The following is a 23,775-nucleotide window of genomic DNA, read 5'->3' on the forward strand; positions in this document are numbered from 1 at the left end:
TGAAAGTAAGTCACAACCCTATATGTAACTTGTCTTCAGAAAGTATAATCTCAGTTTAAAATGTCCTCTCCTAAACTGACTGGTTTAAGAATAATTTGTCTCAGATCCTGCTTGAAATTACTAAGTTGGTAGCTGAATTTTTCATTCATACAAAGTTTTTGCACCCCAAGTTTTAGCATTTCCTAAAATGTGCTTCATTATCCAAACCCTTTAAATTTAACCTTTCTGTTTTGACTCAAGTATTTTAAAAAGGTAGGAAGAGTTTAGTTGGATAGTCTTAAATATTTTTGGTTTGTGTGTTTTGTTTTGGTATCCTTGAGGTTATAATTCTCCTTGTTTTCCAGTCTGTGAAGGCAAGGAAGTGTTTACAACTTAATGGCCAGAACACTGAGCTGTCAGTTGACCACTGCTTTATATTATTTGGTGCATATTATTTCTCTTGTTTTTTTCGTGTTTCCAATCTGGAAAAAAAAAAAGTCCCCAGGTACTGACTTGTGACATATGTCTGATAAGAGTGAAATAGTATTATTTGGTTTCAAATGTAATACTAAACGGAATAAAATCTGATGCCATAATGAAGATACAATGCAAAAATTAATTAGTGTGTTACAGTCTTTCTACAAATACAAAAGGGATTTTCCCTGTTTTATTTTTCATATGATATCTATTACAAAATCATATTCAGTGTGAGCAGATTTCAGGCAAAAGGATTTTCTGTGAGTTTATCCAAATTTCTTGCAATAGTAATTGTTCCAGACAAAGATATTCCAAAGAACCACTACGTGTGATGAAGTATTTACCAAACTTTCTTGTCAATGATTTGCTGCAGCCTTTGCAATTAATTGCTTTCCCCGCCTTCCCAATTAATTGGTTCCACATGCCCATGATGATTGTAGAGAAAATGGTCTTAATTTAAACTCAAGCAAATACCTCTATGGCTTTCTTTGGTGGTGTTTGTTTGTTCGCAGGTGTCTGCATGGGCAGTTCTTCTCGACACATTGTCACCTTCGATGGGCTGAACTTTAAGCTGGCTGGCAATTGCTCCTACACCTTGTTCCAGGACATGCAGCACGATGTTGAAGTTCTCCTCCACGAGGGACCCTGCAGAGCAGCACCGAAGATGAACTGCATGGAGTCCATCGAAGTGAAGCACCGTGGTGCAGCTGTTCAGCTCTTCAGCAACATGGCAGTAAGCTAAACACAACCAACTCACATGTGCACTGGCTGCTTATGCTAGAGAACCCAGATTATGGGGACAAATTTGTGCCCTTTATCCAATTTCTGAACCCTTTCAGCCTATTTTTGGGCTTCTGAGCAAATGCCTCTTCTCGATTTCATGATGCGATCAGTGTTCACAGAACAAGCCAGACATGTTCTTCCCCTTGTTCTCCACGTTGTGCTGGTGTGACAGTGTCAAGAACGTGGGATTTGGCAGCATCTCCCAGACATTTCTGCCAGAAAGGCAGGGATTATAGACAGGACACTGTGCACTGTGATTCTCCTCTTTTGGCAGAGGTCCCTTACAGAGTGTTTTTGTTTGGTGAACTTCATGGCATTAGATTGCTAGTCTGTCAATAGTTGATGTGCAAGGAGTGCATTTATAGGGGAAAATGTTGAACGAGTTGTTCATGTAACTCACAAAATGAAGGTAAAGTATTTCTGTAGGTTTTCAGACTCAATAGGAAGTTTCAGCAAAATTGATTCTTATGTCCAGATTCAGCTGGACCTTCAAGTACTTGTGAAGTCAAAATGGGCTTCAACTGTAAATTTGGGTTGATTTTTAACTGCTTGCTAAAACTGATGTGATGACCTTGCCTTTTTTGAAAACAGGTGACTGTAAATGGTGAAAGGGTTCGTATCCCCTACTCTAACTCCTTGTTTGGAGTCACTGTCTATGGAGCAGTAATGCATGAAATCCAGTTCTTCCATCTTGGACATAATCTCACATTTACTCCAATAAACAACGAATTTCTTCTTAAACTTAACTCAAAGAGCTTTTCTTCAGGAACAAAAGGCCTTTGTGGTAAGTTTTAAAGATAGTAGTTTTAACAGCTCCCCACTTGGGCTTGAGCTTCTATTTATTTTATTGTTTTTGTGTGTCTTTGAACCTGTAAACTCTTCCCCCACTGCTGAGGGAACATTGCAAATCTGGGCAGTTTTTTCTACTGTGGCCACCAGTGTAAGAGCTCACTGACCACTGATTTCCAGTAATGCCTTAGAAAGGGCAGGTGTGACTGCTCCTGTGTTTTTCTTACTTCAAGTTATATTTTCAAGGAGATTTGTGCCTTTTTTTTTTGCATGAGGGTTGAACTTAAGATCGTTGCATATGTGTTTATGAGAGACATGACCTATGCTTGGAAGGAAGGTTGAATGTTGGAGAGGTCAACTACTACCTGAGAGAATCAATTCTATGGTATCTTCAGTGGTATAATCCATGGTTAGATTAAATCTCTGAGGCAGAACCTGTAACCTCCTTTGAAAAGGAAATAGGAACAAAGACCCAGGGTGTTCGTGCCTCTATTTATAATAGGAATGATAAGGATTATAACTGTTCTGGACCCCTCAGTTTAGGAAGGTTATTGAGGTGCTGGAGTGTGTCCAAAGAAGGGCAGTGAGGCTGGGGAAGGGACTGGAGCACAAGTGCTGTGAGCAGAGGCTGAGGGAGCTGGGGTTGTTGAGCCTGGAGAAGAGGAGGCTCAGGGGTGACCTCATCACTCTCTACAACTCCCTGAGAGGAGGCTGTAGCCAGGTGGGGGTCAGTCTCTTCTCCCAGGAACCAGCAGTAGGACAAGAGGGTAGAGTCTCCAGCTGCACCAGGGGAGGTTTAGGTTGGACATCAGGAAAAAGTTCTTTACAGAGAGAATGACTGGGCATTGGAATGGGCTGCCCAGGGAGGTGGTGGAGTCACCGTCCCTGGAGGTGTTCCAGAAGAGACTGGATGTGGCACTTGGTGCCATGGTCCGGGTGCCAAGGTGCTGTGGGGTCAAAGGATGGGCTCAATGATCTCAGAGGTCATTTCCAACGTAGCTGATTCCTTTCTCTCCGCCTTGGTAGTCACCGAGCCACCCCAACCAGTGCCATCCATCCTGTCCCTGTTTTCTCCAGGTTCATTTTATCTCTGACTGTGTTCAGACTCTTCCTGTTCCTCTCTCTCTGGCAGGGGTGTGTGACCAGAACCACATCAACGACTTCACGCTGCGCAACGGCTCCGTCACCCCTGACAGCAGCGCGTTCATCCAGGACTGGACAGTGGAAGAGCCGGGGAAGGTCTGTGAGATCCGCAGGGAGGACAAGTGCTCCGAGCACGCCACGAGCCACTGCCACCTCCTGCTCTCCGACCAGTTTGCCGAGTGCCACGGCGTCATCTCCCCCAACACGTTCTACGAGGCCTGCATGGAGAGCAGCTGCTACGAGGACGAGGCCTGTGAGATGATCACCTCCTACGCTCACCTCTGCGGGGAGCACGGCGTCTGCGTGCGCTGGAGGGCACCCCACATCTGCCGTAAGGGTCTCACTCTCTGCCTTGGAGCTGCTAGAGAAATTGTCTCGCTGTGGGATGGTGGTGGCAGAGACCATCCTGTCAGTGCAATATTGATTTTTGAAGGCTGTGCGACAGGGCAGGGGTTCCAGGTCACGTTTATTGTACGGGTCATGTTGACATCAAATAGCTAGACTAGTTTGCCATCCACTAAGCTGCACGTTGTGGAGAAAGTTGGTAAGCTGCTGATCAGTTAAATGCAAGGCTAGAGGGGTAAAAACACTGTGAAAGCTGTGCACAGGTACACACAGCTGTGTGAGAGTACCTGACTTTGCAGCCACTGAACCATCGTGGGGTTGGACTGAGAGCCTGCTCTCAATCTCCAGTTTTAGCAGCAGATGTCCTTGCTCTGATATAGACATTGGAGGGTCTGAGGTGGCCCATGGAAACTCATGATTTGGACGAGTGGAACTGCTTCCCATACTGTGCATAACAAGACTTTTCTTTGTAGTTGGTGCATAAAATTCCACCCATTTCAATCAAAGCCTAAACTTTTGAGAATGTGATGGAAGAGCCGGTGAGATTTGGAGTTTCTGCTGTGGGGAGAAATCGGGAAAGGCCACTCTCTGTGGTGTCATTTCTTGCCAGGACATGCCATGCTATACTGATTGAACCTGCTGTAATTTGCTCTGCAAATTCGGTTCTCCTTCTGCCTGTGTGTTGCTTGCGTTTTGGAAGCGAAAAGTCTGTGCTGTGAGAAGGCAGCACAGCAGGATGTGAGTCCTGCAAATTACCCAGAACCCAGTCAAGACAAGCATGCTAGTGCCAAATTCAGACAGTTATTGCTTTGTATACCTTCTGTCCTAAATTCAAGTGCTTCTGCTTTATCCTCCTGTTTCTTCTCCTCTTGGCCTGTCTGCAGTGATGGCAGTGGGCATTCAGATTTTCACTCAGTACTTCATTTGAGTATCTCAGATATATACATATGGAGGCATTTTGTTTCCCAGCCACCTCCTCATGACACTGTCTTGATTTCCCAGTTGGTTTTCACATCTTCTACCTCTCTACTTTAGTAAGTTCTTGTTTCTTTGCCTTCTTCCCTTCTTTCTGCCCAGGTACTTTTCATTTCAGGACTGGAGAACCAGCATGATAGCACAAAAGCTCAGTCCATGCTTTGCTTTTGTCCATGTTTTAAACTCAGACTGAGGGAATGATGAGATAGGAAGTCAAAAATGTGAATGTGAATTAGGCCTGAAGCCCCAGTTAGTGTTTTAAATATCTTTCCAGGATAATAGGTTATTGAACACAACCTGTTCAGAATACAGTCCTAGAAAGCAGAGAGAGAATACTGCCAACCTATATCCCAAGTTAGTGCTTCATTCAGACTTTGCAAATGGTTCCATCCAAAGCTGGATGTCCATGGATTACCTTAATAACTCTGCAGTTTTCAAATTCCCCTCTGGCTCCACAGTGTGTGCAAGGATAGACAAAGAGCTGCTCATTTCAACACTAGTTACATAAAAGTCTTTAGTGTCCTAACAACAGCATCATCATCCTCCTTCAGGCACGTGCCTGTATGCAATTACCAAAATAAAGGTGCCAACATTTTGTTTATACAGATTATACTAATGATTAAATAGTCAGTACAGGTAATCACTCTACCAAAACATGTTTAATAGCAATGGCTTGTTTCTGGGTTGCCTTGCTTCTTTTTCCACAATCCAGTGAGACCCTGTCATTCTTTCGGAGTTTGATCTGGAGGTTTTTGTTGTGCCATATTGGGACATTCCAAGCAGTACAAGACCTTGCTGACTGCTCTGCCTGGGTGGGTGAATGCAGTTTCTGGAATCCAGATATATTCACCGTAGAAAAGAGAAGCTTCAGGGTGACCTAATTGTGGCCTCCCAGGCACTGAAAGGAGCCCACAAGAAAGATGATGAGACTATTTCTGAGGGCCTGGACTGACAGGACAAGGGGCAATGGCTTCAAACTGACAGAGAGCAGGTTCAGATTGGATACTGGGAAGAAATTCTTCCCTGGGAGGGTGGGGAGGCCCTGGCACAGGTTGCCCAGAGAAGCTGTGGCTGCCCCATCCCTGGCAGTGTCCCAGGCCAGGTTGGATGGGGCTCTGAGCAACCTGGGCTGGTGGAAGGTGTCCCTGCCCATGGCAAGAGGTTGGGACTGGATGATCTTTAAGGTCCCTCTCAACTCTCAGCGTTCTATGATTCTATGAAATAATTGTATTAAATGTGGCTTGAAGGAGGAAAGGGTTAATGTTAAATACATTTCTTTTCTGTTTCCTTTGGCTGCTAAGTAGGGTGTGTGTAGACAGTTCAGCTGATGAATGTTTATTTGGGATCTCAGGTCTTCATTCAGTAATTTTCTTTCAGTGTTTTCTGTCATGGGACTGAAAAAAAGTTTTATTAACCTCACAGCAGTCACAGACTGGGAAATAAGAAACACTTTTCCTAATTGAAGCTGTAGAGAAAAAATAAAGTAGGCTTGAGGGAGTACACAGTATGGAAGCTGTGTCCATAGGTTTCTTGAATAGTTGGAGCCTTAATTTTATGTTTGCATTTAGAGACAATGCTCTCAGTGTTGTGAATGCATCATTAAAAATTTTAGAGGGACTTAGAGGGGAATGCACGTTTCCTTAAATCAGTTAATTCTGTTAATGTGGCAATTCAGTTAAAAAGAAACAGAAATCCAGCAGGTGCAGTTTTGAAGCACCAGAATGTTCGGATTTTTGGTTTTCTTTTGTTTCTTGGGAACACTGTGGCCTGTCAAGTTGCTAAAAAAAAAAAATCAGAAATTTATTTATGCTTTAGTCTGTCCTGGATGTTTCCTAACCCTGCACTGTTACCAGTGCTTCTCTAATGCACATAAAGGTGGCTCTAAATTCTTATGTCTCTGGCCCAGTGTTGAAAACAAAGTTAGACAGGTGAGCAACTCATCCAAGCCTTCACATCATTGTCAGAGTTAAGTCATGTGTGGTTGATTCACATGGTTTGCTGATTTGTGCATGGACTGTAACTGAGACAAATGCCTTCCATCACTTTCCACTGTGGATTTTGTTAGTATTAAAAAACATATTTTCCAAGGTGTTAGTGTCTGCCAAGGCTGATGGCCTTCTAAAACCCCAAGAATTCCGAAGAAAGCTTGAGTGGGAAGACTGATCTGCCTTTCAGATCTCTTCAGATAAAGGTGGTTGTTTGTTTTTTCTCTGTCTTCCTCAGCCATGAAATGTGCCCCGCATCTGACGTACGATCACTGCCACAGAGCCTGCGTGAAGAGCTGTGAGAACAGCACCACAGCCAGTGTCTGCAAGGATCATCCCACAGAGGGCTGCTTCTGTCCAGAGGGACAGGTGATTTTTGGTGACAGCTGTGTCAGCGAAGAGGTCTGCACGCAGTGTGTCGCTGAAGATGGCACGCGCCACCAGGTAACCACAAAACACGGCACCTTCCCTTTGTGAGTGGCTGGGGTTTGCACTTTCACAAGGAAATCTGTCCTATAAGTCTAATCCCCCTTGGATACTTTATCTTTTAGCTCAGTTCCTCGTAACTGGCCGGCTGTCAGCCCCTTGTAGCTCCCTTACTGTGTGAAATTGGCTGGGATGGATGTAAAATTCACAACTGGGACTGTGCAGACCTGCAAAGGCAGGACAAATCCATGGAGAGGGAAGTCCAGGGAAAGAGTGGAGAGATGGCATAAGCCCCATTCAGCAGGCTTTTGCCTGTAATGACAATTTAATCATAAATCTGTAACCCTTATTTATAATGTACTGTGCTGTCTTTGCAAAGTTTACTGAATTCTTTAGGAGGGGCAGAGGAGGGGCAGGCACTGATTTCTGCTCTCTGTGACCCGTGACAGGATCCAAGGGAATGGCCAGAGTGTCAGGGCAGGGTTGGGTTGTATATTGGGGAAAGGTTCTTTACACTGAATAAAACCTGCACGAAGAGCAAATGTTGTGATTCTCTTTCTCTCCGTGTCTTGAAACAGCCACAATCTTTACACCCACCCACCTGAAAATGTAGGAATTCTCTGTCTGCTGCCTTCTCAGGACTTGTTAACCCTGGGGCCACTGAGTGTCCTGGCAGAGGGCAGAGTTGTTTTCCCAAGCCTTGAGATAGTTTACTGTCAATACATCAATGCAAGCTTTCTTCGACGAAGATGTATTTTCTATGGATTAACCAGCCCTATGTGATTTGGTTCCTAAGCTTTGTTAAACCTCTGGTTGGCCTTTTAGCCTTGCCATGTGGTTAACCTTGGAAAATAAACTGTCTTTTTAGACCCCTAAGGATGGTTTAAAACATGTAAATATCACTGGGTGCAGGTGGCAGTATAATCAGATATTGCCTTCCTTTCTTCTCCATCACTCAAGGGCTCAGCAGAGTGTTAGTTTTGCTCCAGAGTTTTCTGGATGAACCACTTTCCTTTGTGCCATCCTAACCTGGTTCAGTTGTGCAAATTAACATTATTATCCTATAATGAATCTTTTCCCTCATACCTCCCTATTCACATTGGTGTTATATGTGGATAATTCTGCAGAGGTAACTACATCTTTAATGTCAGTGATTTCCTCTCTCTCATGGGAAGGAGCAGGGGTTGAAAAATCACTTTACTGGCTGTTTCTGAACATGCTTGTCACCTCCAGGTAGTTTCAGTTTTGGGGATGCTTTAGTGCTTTTCTAGGCTTCAGTCCACTGGAGAATCAAGTGATGACACTCCAAATATTCTTAATTAAAAAAAAAAAAAAAAGGCAGTTTATTTCTCTGTTTTTAAGTATTACCAATTTGGGAAAGCAGACACTTCTATGTATTTCCCAAAATAATGGTGTTTCCCTTATTACCCCTGAACATGCAATCATGGTATGTAATTGCTCTACTGTTACTCACAATAGCCTGCAGTTGCATTTATAATATCTGAACATTTTTCATGCTTAAAACAATAGTAATTCCTCATCCCATTCATGCATTCTTTACATCCTTTGCTAAGTTGGTACATTGCAGTCATTTCAGAATTATGTGTCTCCTTAGTCTCTTAGTGTTAACACAGCAACCAGCCAACCCTCCACGGAGACTTCTGATTTTCCCAGTTAGTGTTACTCACTCTCACCCATTCCCATCACCAGAATATTTGATTTCTTTCTAAAAAACTGTTCTTGTTTTTTTTTTTTTCACGCAGCACCTGGAAACGTGGATTCCTGCCGATGAGCCCTGCATGATCTGCACGTGCCTTGATAACCAGAAAATAAACTGCACGGTCCGACCTTGCCCAACTCTCAAACGTAAATCCATTTTGCTCTAAGTGTGACTGGGCTTGGATTGATGTTTTTGGTACCCTGTTTTTTTTTCTAGTTCTAACCCAAACTTGTTTTATGGATGTTTTCTTCTCATTCCAGCTGCTCAATGTGGTCCATGTGAAATCCCTCACCTGCGCTGGGGCCCTGGCCAGTGCTGCCCTGAGTACGAGTGTGGTAGGTTCTCAGAAACTTTTGGATTCTTCTCTGTCTGAATTTTACCAGATATTCCTAAGGTTTATAATCCTTTTTTTAAAAATTATATTACTATTTATTTAAATGCTGCATTTTTGAGACCATTGACTGACTGTGCAATCATCCATGTAGAAAAAGAAAGAACTCCTAAGGATGTGCTTCTCCCTTCACTTCCAGCTTTGTCCCTCTTTCTGTAACAGATGAGGAAGGGAACAGAGCAATTTGTTTTGGTCTAAGTGACACTAGAACAGTCTTTTTTCAAGTATCTATTTTTTGCATGGTCTCTATTAGCACATTAAATATAACATTAGAGCCTTAATCCCCGTAACCCAAGCTCGAACTCTTCTCTAAGCTATTTTGAAAACTGGCTCTGACCTATTGATCTCTAATGCACTTCATATTTTAGGGCAGCAATTGAGTGTAGGAGAAAAAGAAGTTTAATGGGGATGTGCATGTTTGTGTGTGTGTCTTGAGAACTGACTTAGTCAGGCATGGTCCTAAACATTCCCAATTTCTGTTCTTAGTCTGTGATCTGGTTTCCTGTCATTTGCCTCCTGCCCCTGTCTGTGAGTTTGGCCAGCAGATTGCTCTGACCAACCCCGGAGAGTGCAGACCAAATTACACATGTGGTAAGATATTTTTTTCCTTAGCAGGGGAGTGACACTGGAACATTGCACTTGAGCAACACTGACAACTTCCTTTAGATATTATTTTTTTTCCCCCCCTCTGAAAGGTTTAATTTTGAAGCCGACTGACATGTGATGATTTCACAAACTTGAAAGAAGAGGGTGTTGTGGACACTTTCTGAGTACACTTTTGAATTAAGGACTAGAGAAACACTTTGCTCCTGGCCGTGTGCGCTCTGACCTCTATCTTAATTTTACACATCTTGCTTGTGCACGAGACAAGAATTTTTTTGGCAGGGCAGGGAAGTTTTCCTGAAGCTGCAGCGCGCTCTTTGACCCGAGCCTTTTATATCTGCGTTACTTCTTTAGTCTTTAAGTAGATTTACAGCAGCTTGCAGTAGCAATGAGTGCCTTGCTGCCAGAGAACTGCCTTGTTCTCTAGCAGTGCTCGGCAATTTGACACAGTACCCACCTTTTCCTGGTAGCCTGCAACAGGGAAGCGTGCAGCTCGATTCCCAAACCCTCCTGCCCACCCCATCGGGAGCTGACTGTCACCAGGACCGAGTGCTGTGACAAATACGAGTGCACCTGCAGCTGTAGGAACTCGACAGTGAGCTGCCCCCTGGGATATCTCTCCAGCTCTCTCACCAATGACTGTGGCTGTGTCTCCACCACCTGCGTTCCAGACAGGGTAAGGGAAAAGAAATGTCTTCTCCACAGATGACAGAGTCTTTTGTGCAGGGAGTGGCAGCACCAAAGGAAGGAGGTGTTAACAAACAAGTGGGACTGCTGGAAAATGGTGCTAGGGCACTTTTAATTTACATGTGGCTGAAAGGCACCGGGTTGCTCCTTCTATTCCAGTAATTTATTCTGACAGAACCAACCCATGACTTTGAGACAACCAGATTTTTTTTAAAAAATATAAATATAAACATATATATATATATAAAAACTTATATATATATATATATATAAAACATATACATATATATACACCAAACCCATTTGAAACTGAAAGGTCATGCAAACAGGAACCTAACAGGTCATTTTTAGATTTTCAGTTTGGTTTTGGATAACAGGGCTACATGCCTTTGCATCACTAAAGTTAATATATATTCTTCCAATCCCATACTAATTTAATGGAAATATTTGGTATGCCTTAGACATAAACTCCTTGTGCCTGCTGATTACCTTTGTTACTGCTGGAGCTGTTGTATCAAATAAGAACTATGTTGTCACTTTTAAGATTCTGCCAAATTAATACTTGACTCTGTTAAAACTTCACTAGGGTATGTTTTTCTTATTTTACCAACCTTTTATTAAGTGTTTATATTATGTCTACCTTGAAGGTAAACTTGCTTAGGGGAGAGATTGCAGGGCAATCTAACAACCTTAACATAGGGTTACACTGACTTGCAACTCGGTGGTTCTAACCTTTATTATCTGTTTCTAAGTAGTTCATGACTTTGCATAATTCATTTTATGTCTCTGGGACTTACTTGCTATGTCTGTGAATATCAATGATGCTCTTCTCTTGTACACCATGCTGTAAAATGTACTAATAGAAAGTTCAATAGAAGGGATGGCACTGCTTTTTGGGGTAGCTGTGATGTCCTAAGGATACAAGAGGATGAATGCTTTTAGCCCCAGGTGGGATCTTCTCAGGTCAGATGATTTATCTGGAGGAAGTTTTGCATGCAAGGCTCCTTCTACAGGACCCACTGTTTTTTATCTCTAAATATTGTGTCAAATTATAGTCAGCCCCTGGGCAATTCCACCAACTGCAGATAAAATTCTCCAGTTTATTCTTTATAAACCTTTAGATTTGGTTGTGCTGATTTTTCCCTTTCCTCAACAGAATGGCCACAATTTTAAGACCCGTAGCATTTCTAGGGGGCTCAAAATATTCCATAAAACTTATGGTGGGTTTCACACCTTAAATAAAATGCAGCCTTTTGGAGGCAGCAGTTTGCTCTTCCATGTGTTAACTGTTGCATTTAATAGGTATGTGTGCACAACAACATAATCTACTCTGTTGGGACGACCTGGGAAGATGGTTGCAGGGAATGCTCTTGCACTGGTGTGAGGGATGATGTTACGGGACTTCAGATGACGGAATGTCGTGACAAAGCGTGCAACACGTTCTGCTCTCGGGTGAGTGAACATCTAAACCACTGCTTCAGCCAGAAGAGCCCTGATGGGAATCTGAAATGATTGCTTTTAAACCTGCTTGTTTATGCAGAAACCAGAGAAAAGTAGAAAATGAGTGTTGTAGCAACGAAATTATCTTGGGAACGGAGTCTAAGAGGGCCTGAGCATTACTGACTTGATTTTAGGGTTATTGTTCCAGGATCGTATCCTGCTGCCAAGAACATCAGTGACAAGTTTATTTTGTATTTTGATAAAAGAAAACCCGCATCCTGAAGTGTCTGTCACTTACACCACTTGCACAATAAGTGTTCACAGCGTCTGAAGTTCAACCACAAAATGTCTGTTCTAGCTCAAGTTCACTTTCTGAAGTTCACATTTCGGATCTGTGCGTTGCTCAGCTCAGCCCATTGTATCAGTAATAACACCACATGCTGTGGCCTTTATTATGCTCAGACATCTGCTACATTGCCATAAAATCCTGTGTTTTGGAAGCCTGCAAAGGAAGTATGAGCTGCTCTGTCGTACTGACAGAGCTGGGTGAGCAGGAACAGACAGATAATTGGTACAAAAAACTGGGGGAGCAATAGGACTTAAGCTGGATATTAGGGAAGGGTTTTTCACCCAGAGGGTGGTTGGGCACTGGAAAAGGCACAGGTGAGATTGTTGGAGCTGTCCTGTGCAGGGCCTGGAATTGGACTTGGTGATCTTGTGGGTCCCTTCCGAGTCAGGATATTCCATGACTGTGTGACTTGAAGCAACTCCTCTTTAGTCTGTGGTTTCACGTGCTCACATTCTGCAGGTTGAGGAGGCTGTGCAGGGTCCCTGTGGAGCAACTGTGTGAGGTTCAGAGTATTCTCGGAGGTCTTTTTTGACCCAGGATTTTCCCCATGAGTTTGTCCTTGCTTGAAGCATGAACTGAAATCCAGAAGCAGCTGATTTGTTTTATTGCCCGGTGCGGAAGCAAAGATGAGCTGGTTAATGCTCTTTAATTCTTAATAATTTAAAATATTTATATAAGGCTACATATTGCAGCAGGCCCCACAAAAATCAAACCAAGTATCATTTCCAAAGGTGTGTTGTGAGATCTTTACTAACATGTCTGGGAGTCAAAGTTTGACCTTGGGCATAGAGCATTTACGTGTAGCACCTCAAGACAGAACTAATGTTGTGGCAGAAACCCCGAATTGCCTAAGGAGTTTTAAATTTACACTAATATGTGCTTTAAACCAGTAAATCATGCACTGTAATTTGCCTATGAACTTTTCAGTTAAGCAAACCAAAATCTGAACACCATATATGTGTGTAGTTGAGAAACTGTGAATAAGATAGAAACTTTTTTTTTGAGTAGTATTGTCCTCTGCTGTGTCTTAAATGCTGCATCATCCTCTGGGACCAGAGCAAAACCCCAATCCATTAGAGAAAAACCAACAAACCACCCTAATGCTTCTGCAAGTGCAGAGTTGGGGCAGAAAGTTGAAAGTTGCCAAATGCAGTGAAAGCTTGAGGGTGGATGTGAGAGTTTTCAGCTGTTGCAAGAGAATCCCTTCAGTTTTTTGTTTCTAGCATGGCAATTGCTATGAAATACTAGATCTAAAATAACTGGCTATGTTTCAATATCAAAAAAAAACCCACAACAACACACACACATGTTTAAAAACAAATAAAAAGACTATTTAAAAACAAATAAAAAGACGAGGTGGAAATGCTGCCAGTTCTTTCTGGGAATCTGTCATTTCTTCTGCTCCTTTAATGGTTATCAAAGTTGTACAACCAAAACTGTAGCTGTTGGAGTACCTGGATAGCTCAGATTTTTTTTTTTTTTCCCTTTACTTATTCCTGATTCATGGATATACATATCAGGAATAGCAGCAGTGCTGTAATGCAGTTTGAATTGACTTTAAAGCTTATTTTTTCAGTGAAATTCAGGTCCTGCAGCTGGATTTTGCTTTATGCTGGACACAAACAGCTCATGGATTTTTACTTCTCTGAGTTTGCCACACAAGTAAAAAGTTGTATCTGATACTTCCAGTGCTTCAGACCTGTACTGAGCAGCTAAAAATAATACAAAACAAAAAGCACAACTTTTCCCCCAAAGCTGGGTCAAACTCCAGCATCATATTTTATAATATTATATGAAATACACTTCCATGTAAAAGTCCACTGATTATCAAGGTTTGCCAATGTGCTTCATGTTGCAAATCAGGGATATTTCCTGAAAGGAGGGTGCAGTTGGGAATACTTCAGTAATTCAGTTCAAAGGGTTTGACCAAAATAAAATTGTGCTTATTTTCATTGGCATTTTTCACATGAATGGTATTTTCTATGGCAGAACATCTTTCTTTTAACTCTATATTGAAATCAGTTATGTTTTGCCCCTTGGAGGCTGCCTGGCTATTAAATGTAGAATACATTAATTCTAATTAGATTAAAGCTCATTGCTTTCTTTCGGTTACATGCTCCAGTGTTTAAGTATTTGGTTGCTTGTTTCAGGAGATGAATATGTATTTATGTATTAAAAGTGAGAACTGGGATTCCTGTTGTTTCTGTGGTGTTTTTTCTTTTCTTTATTTTTTTTAATTGACCTATTTATGATTTCCCTGAATTCACAAGATTTTTCAGTTCTCTGGTGTATGAATGTATCACAGGCTCTACTGTTCAGTTATAATTTTCATGCTGCTTATTTTATTTTCCACATTTAAGTGTTAGACTTTGATAAGCTACATTATTTCTGGTGTTGCACAGTAGTTTCATTTTATGTTATCCTCATTTGTAGAATTTTTTAAAAATACCTTTTGCAGTTAATGTTTGGGCTTATATTGTTTTGGACTTGGCAGTGCTGGGTTAATGGTTCAATTTGATGACCTTAAAGGTCTTTTTCAACTTAAATGATTCTGTGACTGTATGAAAAGATGAAATGATCAATCAAAACTGATCCCTGGGCTACATCTGACCAATGTTTTCTCTCTGCTTAAGCAAAGGGCAGTCAGATACTTGAATGTGCTCAGACTGAATTTCACCCTTGAATTCTCAGGAGTGGGGAGTTTTTCTTTTATAAAATATGTGTTTATACATGTATATATCTAAAATGTAAAATTTTTTTTAAAATAAAAAAAATAAATCTCGTAACTATATATGCCTGGTATGTAAAAACAGTGACTTAGTGTAGTGGGCTCGTTTAAACTGGATATATATTCACATGCTGTTTTCTCTCAAAATTTGCCAAATAGCAGGGCAATTCTCTCAACCTTAGAAGTGGACTTATATTTTTTCTTTTTGCACTCCTCTATGGGACTGTATTATTGGGAAGAGTTGCTCTTTGCAGTTGGTAAAATAAACTGCACAAGGCCCACCAGCTGATGGGCATGACCTGAGCAAGGACAACATCTCGAGTTAGTCCACGTAGCTGCAGTGAAATATAGATTAGGCAGGAACTAATGAGATAAGAATTTCTGTTCCCAGTGTTGTGTGCATTTTAATTTCTCTTTTCTAACAGGTAATGGTAAAGGTTCATTAGGATGCTGAGCTGGGTCAACCACTTGTACCAGCAACGTGGTGGCCTTAGGGTTGTTTTCCAAGCTCGCCTTTTCAGCAACTGGGGCTGGCATTAAACATCAACCCCTTTTAGGATTTGTCTCTCCTATTCCTGGATCAGTCAGTCCTTTTATTTTCTCCCGCAGGGCTACAAGTACGTTGTCCCGGAGGGGGAGTGCTGTGGGAGGTGCCAGAAGGTGGCCTGTGAGGAGCCGCGCTTTCGGCCCCGGGGTGATGCTGACCCTCCTTTGTATCAGGTGAGGTGGTGCCAGCGGTGTGGATGCTTCCTCTTCCAGCAGGAACGCCCTGGAATTGTTCCATGTTCCACAGGGGGAGGTGAAAAAAATACCAGATGTTTCTCCTATACATCAAGCATTGGGGGATAATGGTTTGGGGTGGGATGTGACTTGCCCGCTTGATTCTAACAAGTGAACCTTCCCCACCCTTTCCTGGGTAAGATGTTTTGTGTAAAATTACTGATTTCAGAAGTGGTAGCTCCAAGGAATGTTGGTGGGACATAATGCTGTCAGCTACTTGTTTAAATTATCCCAGTTAATTTCTACTGCTCTGTGGGCAGCAGATGGATGGGGTAGTGGAATTTTGCACAGTCCAATCCAAATAGGATATCCTCTTTGGTACACCCTGAAATATCAGGAAACAGTGAGGATAGAAAGGTGAATTATTCTCTGGTTGCTGAAGATGGTAGCTATATATCAGACCAGACCACAGTGGTCCAGGCCACACTTGTTTTCTGCTCAAAAAACCAGGTTTTTTTCAGCAATGTGCCTCTACCCTGAGGATTCAAAGACCCACTGAGAAGTGAGTGCATGCAACACCCATTTAAAATGCACTGCAGATACTCTACCATTCTGCAAAGCTACTTGCATGTTTGATTTTTTTCTTGCCTGCAATTTTAATTCCTTCAGTCTATTCAGCGTTCTATCCCTAACCCAACCAACCTTGGCAAGCTTTTGCCAGCCTCAGGAGCCTTAAATTGCTTAATTCTATGTAGAGCTTTGGATTCAACAAAGGCAAGAACAGTAAATTAAATATATTTAAAATAATAGGCCACCCCATATTTTTTTTCTCCAAGTGCTGTTCTTTATAATGTGTCTGTGTCTTTATTTACATCTCACTTTCCCATATTTAATATTTACTTTCTAATTCCTTCTTTGACAAAGTGATCTGCTGCTGTCTTAAAAAAACCCAGACATGTGAACGCATCATTTTGCAGCCTGCCCCTTCCCTGATTTTAACAAGGGCATTTCCTAATGTGGATCAATAATTTTTGTAAAACGAGTCCTTAGAAGGCCTATTTAATGCCCCACTGTGTTATACCCTGCAGTCTCTCTTGCTGGGCCCTCTTTGAATTCTTTTGTCATTAACTGAGAACTGAATGCTTAGCACATGAGAGGAAAGTGTAGCCTAAGATGTTTGAATTTGCTGAAGTTGAGGGTCTGATTTTCACTTTCACTGTCCTTGAAGCCTGTTTGGAATGGTACAAGTGGAGGCATAAAGCTGCAAAGCAGTGATCAGCTCCTCCCAGCACTGAACTGTGGCAGCATCTTCTTTCTGACCTGTGCTGGTGTCCCTTCCCATAAATAGCACTTGAAGTTCCCTCTTTGTCTGACCCCGTGGGTGATTATAATCAGTAAAACTATCAGCAGGTCCTGGATATGGTCTCTTCTACATTTACAAGTACAACCTAAGTAGAATAAGTAACCTAAACCTACACATTTTCCACATGTTATTTGACCTGTCCTTTTATTTTCCACCTCTAGGAATTACCCCTCTAATAACTCCTATTCTCTGCAAACTAAGCAGCTCTATAAACTGATTGCCGTGGTGAGGATTTGTGGAGCACAGACTGCTCCTGATGCAGTAAATGTGCTTTTGGCAAAGCAGCCTGCTGGCTGTGGTGGTCTTCCCCCTCTCCAGTGGCACAAATACTGCTGCCTGTGTTTAATCCTTTCCCAATTCCCCATCAGGTCGGCTCAGAGTGGCGATCCCCCTTCGACCGCTGCGTTATCAACTCCTGTGTCCAGGTGAACAACGAGGTTTTTGTGCAGGAAAAGAACGTTTCTTGTGCTCAGATGGATGTGCCTGCCTGCCCAGAGGGGACTGAGCTGCAGTGCAACCAAATAATAGACTGCTGTCCTTCCTGCAGATGTGGTAAGGTTTTTAGGGATGACAAATGGATAGGGCTGTGCAGGACTAGGAGTTGGACTCAGTGACCCTTGTGGGTCCCTCCCGACTCACCATTCCCTCCAGCTGCTTCCCAGATGATGTTCACTGTCTCCTGTTGAACCACTTACTGTTGAATCTCTTTTGCATTGCTTCAGAGACACGTCCTGGGCTTTGTTTCTGCGCTGCTCTCAGCCTTTAAGAGATCTTGAGATGCTTTTGATATTGTACCATGTGCTTGTTAAAAAAATAGCTCAGCAAGGGGTGCTTTGAAGTGGAATTAAGGATAACTGACAAATACTGCTGCCTTTCAATGTATGATGAATGTAAGACTCTTTACAGTGAAACTTGGTGTGCATTTCTTCAAGTTGGAACTATAATAAGTCATACCTTTGACTGATAAATCTCGGTACTGTCATTTTAATGCTAATGCTAAATGGAATATTGTCTTCTTTTCCAGTCCCCCTGAATGGTTGTCCTTTGAATGGCACCGTAATTGGGGTAAGACACAATTCCTTTTGCTTGTGATGGTAAGAGATTTAGGTATATGAATCAGCTTTTGAAGGAAACATTTGCCAGAATACACAGAGGGAGAATAAAGGGCAATATGTCCTGTATGACAAGGAGTGTCTCTGCAAAATAGGGACAGAAATGTTTCCTTGTCTTGAAAAGGATGCTTGAGAAAAGTGCTTAGAGACAGTGGTAATCTGCATTATGTGATGGTTTGCAGACTACCAAACACACAGGAAACTATGTGCGAGGGTTAATCTCAGAAATGATCCTTGCCCACTTCAGGGAAGCCAAAAAACTTCCCATATTCTACTTGGAGGATAAGGCAGATTAGAAGTAGATGGAGACTTGCTCCACCTGTGTGGAAGGAGAGGTATCCCTCCTTGGCTATTAGCAGCAACAGGAAAGCTGAGCTTCCTCACTGTTTGACCTCTTTTCCCTTTCAAGATCCCTGCTGATATGCCCTCTGAGGAAATTTTTCCTCAACTGTGTATTTAATGGATAGATTAAGACATGTTTGACCCAGCCCATGACAGTGGGAATGATGGGAGTTAAGCATCTGATCTCATTTATGCCGAATTTATCTTTGGAGAGCTCTGTCAATTGTCCATTGTTTCCCTAAATCCATATTCTGGCAGCACCTCTGGTGTCAAAGAGCTCTAAATATTCTCATCATCCCCCAGGGAAACAGGTTGTCTTTAGTCATTTAACCCAACTTTTAGCCTATGTATTCCTGCTTTGTCAACATATGTCTTCCTTTTTCATTTATTTAAAGGTGAATTTACTCAAATACCTTTCTATTTTAGAGGAGAAACGGCAGGGGGAACATTTATCCATCTATTTCCTTTGGCTTGTTTGTTTGTTTTTCATAGTCAATAGGCATAAGTTTATCAGCATTTTAGAGCTAAAGTCTTGTCATCAAGCATCCATCATTCTGTGCAGGGATTGCTTCCCTGGAGAACTAAATCCAAGGAATAACTCTGCCTTTCTTGTCAGAACACTTGCTTAAAAGTGGTAAAAATCTGAAATAATCTTCTTTCTTTTTGATCCCTCTATAGTATGTCTTCAGAAGTAGTTGTGGCATTCCATAAAGAACATACTTGTAGGGAATGTCAAGCAGGATAGTAATTCCCAGATCCTGCCACTGATCTGTCAAGTAAAGTCTTTTTTTTTTTCCTCTCTCAAATTTTTTGAAATATTTAAAAATGCTTTAAAATGAAGCATAAGCAAATTTTGAAACGAAATGCCACCTTGAGGGCCAAATGAGAAATATCTCTATTTTTGAGATTTCAAAATATTTCTGCTTCTACAGTATGGAAAAAAAATTCCAATTTAATCAAATTATCTGAATTTATTATAAATTTATGAAGTGTTTCAGCTGAAAAAAACTACATTTTGATTAATTCTTATTATATTAGAACTTCTCTAAAATGAATGAACTTTTCAGTTAAGCTTCAATATAAGCTTCATTTAATGAGGTTTTCTAGTGCCCCAGCTTAATGATATTCACTGCAAAAAGTTAAACCAGGAAAGCCGAGAGTCCTCCCACTTTGTCCCTTCAGCATCAGTGTTTTGTTATTTTGGGGTTGAAATGAAGGGCTCTGCACTTGGGCAGAAGAAAGGCTTTGTATTTAGAATTCCTCTCAGTGCTGGGAATCCAGTTGCTAACCCCACATCCTTTTGTTTCCCATTTAATGGTTTGGCATTTTTGCTCTACATTTGGAATGTCAGTTTACTTGCTTTGAAAAGGTGATGGGATCCAGCAAAAAAAAGGTGCTGGGGGAAGAGCTCAGGGAATTCCAACTGTGGGCCAGCTCAGCCACTGATTTGCTTGTAACTATGGCCAAGTAGGGGTTCTTCAATCAGTAATTCTGTTTCTGATTTTGTTTTATTTCGTCCTTTCTCAATTTTAAGCTTTTAGGCCTTTAGAGATTCCAAGCAGTATTATTACAAGAACAATAACAAGCAATTTCTGCCCATCCATCTGTGGGTTGTGACGGCTCAAGAATAAAAACTTGTTGGCAAACCACTTTATTACAGCTGAAAAATGAGCTGTTGGCAACCACACAGCCAGGACAGCTCATGATAAGATCTTCCTCATGACTTTCAAGGATTCCTTTCTTGCTTGCTAGCTTTGTAAGCAACAAAGTAAGAAATGCCAGTGCCATTTCTCAGATTAAGGACTTCTAAAAGGCTTTACTAAAAAACAGCCTCACGCTCTGCTGCTTGTTCTGGGATTAGAGATGCAAAAATTCGGGTCTCTGGAAACTGAGGGTGTTGGATTTCTTATTTGTCCAGCAAAGAGTTACAGGGCAAGATTTAATGAGAGAGAGATTTATCCTAGATAAAATGGCTTGTTTATTTGAGTTTTGTTGAAGAGACAGCCTCTCACTGACAAACTGGTTCTGATGTTCCAGGCCGGGAGGCGCCTGATGGTGGATCAGTGCACCACGTGCGACTGCTCCTTCCAGCCAATGCCTCGGAAATACACTCTGAGATGTACAAAAGTGAGCTGCCCACCGTGCCCAGCGGTAAGTGAGAGCAGTCTGGATGTTCTGCTTAAGAACTGTCTGATGAGAAGGTCCTGTTTTCGTTGTACACACCAATTTACCTTTGGTATAACTCGGGGACCTTTTACCTTTCGTCAGGTTTCTGTGAGAAGTCGTTTCTCTGTGCTCTTCTTCCCATGAATTAGATGATATGAGACTTAATCTGACCTAACCATCCTTCAGGGCTTTTCTCTGACTGTTCCATTAACTGGGCTAGCTAGTATTTCTGTCCACTTCCCAGCCATGCCTCAGGTGATTTGAGGTGACTGTCTCCATCAGTCCCACTTGCATTTCTGAAGCCTTTGCTGCTGCTTTGCTGCCATCACCTGCAAGGATTGAGTTTGGCTGTTAAAGCCAAAGGAAAATATCTCCTGTTTTTGCTTGACTGACCAACTGTGTGACTGCAGAGCCTGACTAGCTCTGCTAAATCATGTAGTTTTCTCTCCTGACACCAGTGCCTCACGCAGGAGGAGACCTGAGCAAGCTGTAGAGGATGGTTTAATCTCCCCGTGCCCAAGAGCACAAATCAGCAGCTAAGCTTCACAGAAAAAGGCTTAAAAGCCCCTTCCTCTTCTGCCTTTTCCTGGATAATGGATGGAACCCAATGGGCCCAACCACACCCAGGGACCTGTGCAAGCCCCAAAAATCCACATCTCTACCATGATCACATGGGATTTCTGGCTGATATCCAAGAGAGGCACACATGGATAAGGTCCCTGGACAAGAGAGGGTCAGGGTTTCAGATGAGTTCAGTTTTCAATCTCTAAGAAATGGAAAAGACTGGAAATGTAGTAAGTCAAATTTCTGTAGGGATTCATCTCTACTAATAAACAAAATAGAGCAAGACTGCAGACTCAGATTATTCCCTGACACCCCTTAGGTTTAAGAATTGTCAGCAGTGTCTCAAATGGCCTGTTGAGACTAGAAAACTTCCAAATAGTGCCTGGGCACAGGACAGCCTAAGACCAGCCTGTTTTGAGTGGACAATGCAGATTAGACATACATATGTGTCCTGCTTGTCTTCAGGGCCAGAAAACTGGCCTTGACCCTTTTTATTTGCTGGTGTGGATGTGGACTGTGGGAAAAGAGAGAATCTGGAATGTTTTCTGTGGTTCTGGACCCTAATGTCACCCCTCCTGTAAGGTATGATTATAGCCACAAGCTTCTGAAGGGTAAATAAATGGCCAAACTATGTGGTGAGCATCTTTCTCACTTCCACAAGACATAACCTGGCAGACCCATGAAAAAACAAACAAACAAACTTAAAAAACAGATACACTAGAATGAATCTGGGGCCAGAAGCATGTGTGCATGTATATGTTCCCACACAAAAATACACAAACATCCATTCTTGCTGTTCAGTGCAAGAATCCAGCTGTAGGAATTAAAGGTAGAGGAATCATTATTATACATGGTAAAAAAAAAAAGAATGGGGAAACATTCCACTCCGGCTTCTTTCACCACCCACACAGTTCCCAAACAGCTCCTTTCTCCCACCTGACCCAAAAGCACCGACAAAACAGAAAAACCCTGAAGAAAGGGCCATTTCCAGTTGGGCTTATGAAGGACTATGAATTTGGAGATGTGCAGCTACCCAAGGGAAGTTGCAGGTCTAGGTATAGATATCCCTTTTTACCCACTGTAATGAATCTGTGGAGCTTGAGGGGGGAAAAATATCAAATAAGATACAGAATGAATCCCTGTAAGGCCAGTGGGATTCACACACAGACTTGAGATCTTTGCTGTCTCGAGGTCTTTGACTTCATGGTATAAAAGCAATTCAGCAATTCCTTCATAGTGGATAAAACCAGATATGTAGCAGAGCAGTTATTCTCTCAGGAGCGCCTGTTTTCTCCTGGATGCTGAAGTTGTGAAAGTAAATGCACTGGTAATTGAAGTGCAGCCAACTGCAGCATATTCTGCTCAGGAGGGTCATTTATTTTGGACATTTTACAACCTACTTTAGGTGCTTACATTTTTGCTAGTAGAGCAGTTTCACCTAAATAACAATGAACTATGTTTTCTCCCAGTGATTTAACAGTAACCCCCACCTTTCCCGAATTCTCTTTCTATAAAAAACATGTGGATGACATGCATGCCTTCACTCAAGAAGAAAGTGTTTGTTGTCTTGACAATGTTCAGCTCATCTTAAGCAGCTGTTGGTCACCTGGAGCAGCTGGAGACATTACTGTGGGACACTTCACAAGTTAACTCGGTTCTTTTCTGGTTTGTTTTTTTTCTTTTCCTTTCCATTATCCACCCTTTATCTTTCTTCCTCTCCTTGTAGTGCTGCTTATTCTCCCATGCTCTTTTCCTTACCACTGTTTTTTCCTTCTGTGCTGTTTATGGGGCTCCATATTCCTTTCTTTCCTTGCTTTCTCTCCTTGCTTTCTTTCCTTCCTTCTTTATCCCTCTCCCCCTCTTTCCCTTTCTTCTTCCCTTTTTCCCTCTCCCTTCCTCCCTTCCCTACTATATTGTAGCCCCTCTGATGCTCTTTTACTTTCTTGTTTTATCAGACCATTTCCTTTTTCTTTCCACTGTCCAAATTTTCCACCCCAGCCTTTTCCTCCCCTCTCCCTCCCCACTGGTTATCCTGCCCTTTTCTCCCTAATTTAAGCACTTCCAACTACTTTTCCAAGCTACCCTCTCCTACTGTCACAAGTTGTTTAGTGATCCTACCCTTGCAACTGTTATAGTCAAAGAATGTTGAATTTTGTGGGCACAGAAGTGGAAATAAACCTTTTTCACCCATTATATAATAAATCAGTATAAGGATTAATGCCAGCCTTTAAAGAAAATTATGCAATTAATTAGATTAAACAAGTCTAGTCGTACGGTTTAAAAAAGCATTTTCCTGGCTATCACTTTGTTCGCTGTATTTTACTCTTTTAAAAAAATCCTTCTTAAAATAAATGCAGGATGCGTAGTTAAAACAAAATAAATCCAGAAAAATGTCCTTAACCTTCTAGAATTACAGAAGGCAGGACATCCCTGGCTCTTGCTGTGGAAAATGTGTGCCAACTTCCTGTACCATCAGGCTGAGAGATGGAAGGATTCAGTATCTTCAGGTAAGTTTGAAGTACTCTTCCTTTTATTTATCAAAAAATGTAAATGTATCACAGGCTTTTGATAGGGTTTAGTGGTGGGCTTGGCAGTGTGAGGTTAATGATTGGACTTGTTCTTAAGGGTTTATTCCAACCTAAATGATTCTGGGTGTTTTATGTATTGTGTTTTTTTTAATGAAGCTCC

At 41.9% G+C, this 23,775-nt stretch overlaps 1 protein-coding gene across 1 annotated transcript in view; it reads left to right on the forward strand.

The window, feature by feature from the left end:
- The window catches only part of LOC114066532 (von Willebrand factor-like), a gene marked incomplete at its 5' end in the record, with an annotated part of 48,522 nt that overhangs the window by 18,919 nt on the left and 5,828 nt on the right, over positions 1–23,775 (forward strand). Inside the window, 14 exons of the mRNA XM_027901293.1 lie at positions 969–1,189; positions 1,831–2,023; positions 3,161–3,502; positions 6,715–6,920; positions 8,666–8,768; positions 8,883–8,957; positions 9,500–9,604; positions 10,087–10,292; positions 11,606–11,755; positions 15,430–15,540; positions 17,272–17,455; positions 17,928–17,968; positions 20,395–20,508; positions 23,496–23,594. Of these exons, the coding sequence (XP_027757094.1) occupies positions 969–1,189; positions 1,831–2,023; positions 3,161–3,502; positions 6,715–6,920; positions 8,666–8,768; positions 8,883–8,957; positions 9,500–9,604; positions 10,087–10,292; positions 11,606–11,755; positions 15,430–15,540; positions 17,272–17,455; positions 17,928–17,968; positions 20,395–20,508; positions 23,496–23,594 (2,150 nt within the window). The remainder of the gene's footprint in view (positions 1–968; positions 1,190–1,830; positions 2,024–3,160; positions 3,503–6,714; positions 6,921–8,665; positions 8,769–8,882; positions 8,958–9,499; positions 9,605–10,086; positions 10,293–11,605; positions 11,756–15,429; positions 15,541–17,271; positions 17,456–17,927; positions 17,969–20,394; positions 20,509–23,495; positions 23,595–23,775) is intronic.

Source organism: Empidonax traillii, unplaced genomic scaffold (genome assembly GCF_003031625.1).
Source record: "Empidonax traillii isolate 1590-97213 ecotype Southwest subspecies unplaced genomic scaffold, ASM303162v1 scaffold770:size447908, whole genome shotgun sequence".
NCBI classification, from domain to species: Eukaryota; Metazoa; Chordata; class Aves; order Passeriformes; family Tyrannidae; genus Empidonax; species Empidonax traillii.